This window comes from Penaeus chinensis, chromosome 4, assembly GCF_019202785.1.
Source record: "Penaeus chinensis breed Huanghai No. 1 chromosome 4, ASM1920278v2, whole genome shotgun sequence".
NCBI classification, from domain to species: domain Eukaryota; kingdom Metazoa; phylum Arthropoda; class Malacostraca; order Decapoda; family Penaeidae; genus Penaeus; species Penaeus chinensis.
The window spans coordinates 386,786-392,742 of NC_061822.1; the positions used below are offsets into that span (position 1 = coordinate 386,786).

Below are 5,957 nucleotides of genomic sequence, written 5' to 3' on the forward strand. Positions count from 1 at the left end.
CTTCTGTGTTGTGAGGCTCGGATGAGGGTAGCGGCAGTGATCCCTGGTGGGTGGGGGTGTCTTTGTGGCGCCTGAACACGCCCAGCATTCCTTTTCTTCCTATCAGAAAAGGCAGTAACTCCTAGTAGAGGTTGAGGAAGACCATCATTCGCAAGCTATTTGATGACGAGAGAGATGATCTTCATCTATTTTTGTGGGTCTATCACAGGCGGCAATAGACCGCACTTCTAGTGCACCTATTTCAATTGATGCAGTGTTGTCAGTTAAGATAGAGGATAAAGACATCTCTTTTCTCAGCCAGATTTTGGGCAGCAGATTCAAAGAAATTCAGCACGAGCTTTTTATGATTCAACTTGGCTCGTAATTATTTTATTATCATTATTAACTGACTGGGCTCGAGACTCGGTAAGTCGTTATCACTGTCATTCTCAGTAACTTTTGGAGTCTCATTTGTGTCACCTGCTGGTGCGGGCTCTGCCGCATCGTGATCGCACATCACATCGTCACTGAGTCCGACGAGTGAAAAAGGATGCAGTAATGATTGGTTGAACACTCGATGACCAGGAACCGGAGCACCAATTACGACTGCCTGCGCTACGCACTCACAGGACTCGGGGCTTTCGCCATAACTTGCCCATGGACCGTGACTCGAAGTAGTGTTTTTACGGGTCAAGGTGACAGGCAGAGGTCATGGGAGATGTGGGCGTGGCTTAGGTCAATACGGCACTCTGAGACCGCTCGGCACACGCACCCACCCGGCGTCCTCGACGGGGCAGCAATTTGGATTTGCTATGCTCAGGCAGGTGACTAAGATGAGGGAGTGAGAGCTACAGTCTCTTCTCCAGGTGGGAGCCACTGAATGCCTGACGCAGAGCGAGTGTGTCGCTGATGTGGCGGTGTGGAACCTTCTCGGTGCTGGACCCATGTTGTGGCCCCTATTCCACAACATTTTATTAAATGCTCTTCAGTATCAAAACTTATCATGTTAGATTAATAAATGTTTAAATGTTCTCTTTATAGTGTAACTTTAAATACTAACTCAATAATTTCAAAGTGACATTGTTAATGCTGTTAATTAGGTAAGACATTATTTGTTTTCTTAACCCCTTCAATACAACTAGACAGTTATGACTCACTGTTATATAAATATCAATCATGCAACTTGATGAAAATAAAATTAGCAACATGCAAAAGTACGTCATATCTTCATGAATCAAATGCTATAAAACAAAATAACAATCAATATAAAAGTAATGAATTATTCAGCATCACAAATTTAAAAATGATTTAGATATTACACAAAATAATCATGAACATCATACAAGGAAATAGTTAAATTATTATAAACATGTTCAGTGAATTATTGCATTAAAAAAAAAAAAAAAAATCCTAAGAAAAACAAATAGTTAATTATAACAAACACAGACTAAGTTCTATTCTATGTGAATATATGAATCAAACATCAAGCAAGTAAAAGTAATAATCATTGCAAAAGCAAATACTTGATAAATAAAAAACCTTACGCCACTTCGGAAAACAACAGGACTCGCTGTTTACACACTTCCGCTGAGCTGTCAGTCTTGGACTTAGTTATTTAATTACACTTATAAAGCAACCTACATATTCTCATTAACTGTCAATTAAGAAATTATATCTACCACATTATTGAAAAAAGAAGACAAACATCCAGCAATGGCTGTGGACGCAGCGAGGCTAGCTGTGGCGGCGGCGCTGGCGGCGGCGGCGCTGAGCCCGAGCGTCCACTACATCAGGTCCGCCAAAGGAAACTTCTTCATGGCTCCTGGGAAGACCATTCCGGATGCAGACGTGGCGCTGACCCTGCCGGCCTCCAGCACCTGTGAGCAGCGCCGGGTTTGCTGTTTATAGACGAACATTGACACACAAACAGGCACTTATGTATGCGCGTAAGCACAAAGGGAGCCAGGCCATCAGTATAGAACAGACGAACGAGAGAACAGAGGAAAAAGAGAGCGAGCGAGTCATTCACCCCTTCCCTCCCCCCTGCCTCCAACAGGCCACTGCAAGAGCATGTGCTTCGTGCGACTCTCGTGCCTGGCCTGGTCCTTCGTCAACCTCACCGACGGGACCTCTGAGTGCAGGCTGGCCGACGCAGGCCCTTCGGCGCACCTGGTCGAGAACAACACGGACGCCGTCTATTTCTTCTTGCAAGGTGAGACTAATCCCCGACGGACTACCCGCCCTGCAATGAGAGGGGTTGCATCCGGGAACATCCAGGAGAAACCCAAATTCCTTATAATTAACATCCAAAAGAAAAATACGATGAATGTCGTAATACTACTTAGGTCAGGGGAAGGGCGGCGGAGTATTACATTTAAGGCATTTCAGGCATACTGGCGAGACTTAAGTAAATGGACATATTGATGATGGAAGATCACCCAACCCATTACCAAACGTATCTAAGAAACACACATACAAACATGCACACAGCCAGCGGCACTTCTGACCATGTACGTCTGGTAATACTCCATTGTTTGGAAGCCTAATAAATCCTGTGTTAGCTAAGACTGTTTAGGTTTTACCTTCGTAAATATATGTTGATATAAATGTTACACATGCAAGTCATGTTGTGTGAATGAAAAACGCAAATTGCACCTGAGCTATACATTCACAACAACAAACTTGCTTGCCTAGTCGAGAAACTTCAAGGGTTCAATAGTATTTCTTGTAACCTAACATTAGCAATAATACTATTTCTATCTAATTATATAAGTGCCTGTGACTGTGTATTCTGCACTTGTGTGCTACATTTACGATTATTTATTTAGTATAATTTATCATACAAATTCTTGACTCTAATTAACAATAATTGGATTTAAGAACTGGCACTCTAGCATTGAATAAAAATGAAAATTCGTGGTTTTAGAGGTTTAGACAAAATGATTAATCAGAGTGAATTATTTTATATATCTAATTCTTTAGCTATCTGTTTATCTGTATACGTTCCTGCGCGCGCGCGCGCGCGCGCGTGTGTGTGTATGTGTGTGTGTGCATACATATATGCATGATGTATGTATGTATGCATATATATGTATATATATGTAACTATGTGAACAGCTTCCGTGGAGGGTGATTACCGCTTCGACGTGGACGGACTCCTGTACCTGAAACCGGCCGAGCTCACGACGTACGCGTCGGCCAAGGAGCGCTGCGAGAGAATCCCCGGACACCGCCTCGGAATTTACAAGACGACGCAGCAATACCAGATGCTGGGAGACTTCACAGCTACAACAGGTGATTATTGCGTGTGCATATACACACAACTATATATGAACACACACACACATACACATAAGGTCTTGTTTGTAACATCTCAAAACCCCTGGCACTTTGATGCATTGTTTCAAGTTGTGTCAACTTGAAACAATGAAACGATATCATCGGTTTGTACTGATATATAAGGTTTTAATTTTTTTTTCTTCACATGAAAGTAAATAGAAAATCATTAAAATACTTAATATGCTGGATTGATTTTTTATTACAAGCAAAACGTTGTGGAAGCTTCAAATAAAATGAAAAAAGTACCTAACTTGTATTGTTAATACACAACACTCCGCTTTGCACGGATGTGGAAAGTTTAAATGTATTTCTCAGATTCAGTCCAAACATTTTTTTCCTTATTACATACATTATTCTTCACATGAAGAGTGTAAGTTTATATTTTTTGAGCCTGTAAACATATTCAATAGACCTACATAATGATTTTGAAGACATCCTACAGAAGTCAATAACAGTCATTCCAGACTCGGACGCGTTGGAAATTCTTACCATGTCGTTCCAGAACATGATGTGCTGCAAAAAAAGTGTAGAGACATTCTATGCACCTTTACAATAAAAAGTTTTATCGAGATACTTACAGTGCGATTTATAATTAATGGAAATATAAATCTTTATCTGATACTACATGAATTATATCTGAAAAATATTGCGCTCTGATTGGCTGGCTGGAGTGTATCAAGGTGAAAGCATATTTGACACAAATCGAAAAGGTGTTTCAACAGGTTCTGGTAATGTGCGCGTAAGGGGAAAATATGTATCAAAGTGTATCAAAGGGTTAGGGGTTTCGGAAATGTCACAACAAGTCCTATACATATGTATATCTCTTCGCACTGATTCGTCGTCAGCCAGTGTATTTACCCCCTTCCCTCTTCCTTCCGTCAGCGACTGCAGGCTCCTTGTACATGGACCTTAAGAAGGTCGGCGACGACCTCATTTGGGGCGACGGAACCAGTTACAATGACACCGAGATAGGAAAGGCCGTCGTCGTGAAACCCTTCAAAGCAGATGCGAGAGACGTTATGGTATTCTGGGAGAATCAACTGAGTGATGCCTGGCCGGATGAAAACAGGAAGTTTATGTGTCAGGCGAACCCCATCGGAGTCGTGTGGTAACTCTGGTGCGTGTGTGTGTGTGTATGTGTGTGTGTGTGTGTGTGTGTGTGTGTGTGTGTGTGTGTGTGCGCGTGCGTGCTGAGTACGGTTGAATGTGCATGTTTGTGCGTGATTGTGCTGTGGGCTGCTGGGTATGAAGCGGAGGTCACACTAATCTATTCTGTCCTAGGATCCCCAGATAGGATCGCCAGAGTCTGTCAGCTACAGAGAGGGATTGATCACACTACAATCAGTGTTCCTTCGGAGAGAACCATCGCCTCAGTTCAGCATTCCTAAAAGTAAAGAATGGCGCTTTCCATCGAGGATGCTTTTACGGCCTTCTTCATGACGGAGTTCATTGCTTAAATCATCCATTAATATTCTTTTCAAATTCCTGCTTTTATAAACCTTAAGACTGGTGTTCCACAAGTGCTCTTTGGCGTTTACTCTATCCAACAAGACGTAAATAACTTCCGAAGAGAGCTCCATATTTTTTGGCGTGTAGGAGTGGGTTGATGTTTATGTTCGTTAGTCAAATTAACGTTTATCTGAATTATCTATGAACATTTAATGAGACATCATTGTTCGATACAATATTTCTTTGTGTTTAATAATTGTTTTTATCATGATATCTCATCATTCTTTAAAGATCCTAAGTAATCCATTTACCAGTGATTATATTATAGTTTTTGTTTCAGCAATACCTTTCAACTCTAGGCAGGGATGGAATACCGACGCAGCGAATCCGTTTACAGCTAGGGAAGTATCCAGCCCTGTAAAGGGATCCCTGGACAGAAAAGATTAATGTGAACAGCCCTTAAGGAGGGGGAAGGGGTGAGTGGGCGTTTGTGTAGTTTGGGAAGTCGTGTTGCAAATGCGTGTACATCAGGTCTTAGACTTGAAATGTTGAAGGTCTATGCAGTACATGTATGTTGACTAGTGCTATATGTGTCTTGGGACGTAGGGCTGAATGTACAGTCTCATCTGCTTCCAGTTCCTCCACTCAGTGTTGCTAATTTGTGAACCTGTATCCAAAACATATGCTAAACTACTCCGTTTTCGGGCGTTGGCGACGCTGAAATGAAGCACCTGGCACAGAGGCATTACCCAACCGCGTGAACAATTGCGTTTTCTTTCCTTGAACGTACAAAAAAAGGACCCAAGTCTAGCTTACTTGTTCCATTTATTATTTACCTCCTTGATCTCCTAGACAGAGGTTATATACAAAGCCACGTTCGTTCTTCTCCCCGACTCGGATATTGCTCGTGGAATCCCCAGGACCCTCCCCCAGTGGGCGTGTGTGTGTATGTAGGGAGTGGTGTGGTATGACTACAATATTCATGTGTGTATGTGTGTGTTTATGGTGTATGCGCATATGTGCATCGATGTGTACTTGTGTGGAAATGTCTATTTATCTACATATTTAGCACGAAAATGTGTGTAAGTCTTTTTGTATAAATAAATGTATGTGCGTGTATATGCATGTCTGTCTGATGCAGGTGTGGCTGTGTTTGCTCATCTCTGTGTCTGTAAGTAGACGCTGAGCAG

At 42.1% G+C, this 5,957-nt stretch overlaps 1 protein-coding gene across 1 annotated transcript; it reads left to right on the forward strand.

The window, feature by feature from the left end:
- The first annotated feature begins 1,692 nt into the window (after nt 1-1,692).
- LOC125024633 lies at nt 1,693-5,724 on the forward strand. The gene is made up of 4 exons (XM_047612438.1): nt 1,693-1,858; nt 2,036-2,191; nt 3,097-3,273; nt 4,201-5,724. The coding sequence occupies exons 1-4, from the start codon at nt 1,693-1,695 to the stop codon at nt 4,428-4,430; spliced, it is 729 nt and encodes a 242-aa protein (XP_047468394.1). The 3' UTR covers nt 4,431-5,724.
- The last annotated feature ends 233 nt before the right edge of the window (nt 5,725-5,957 follow it).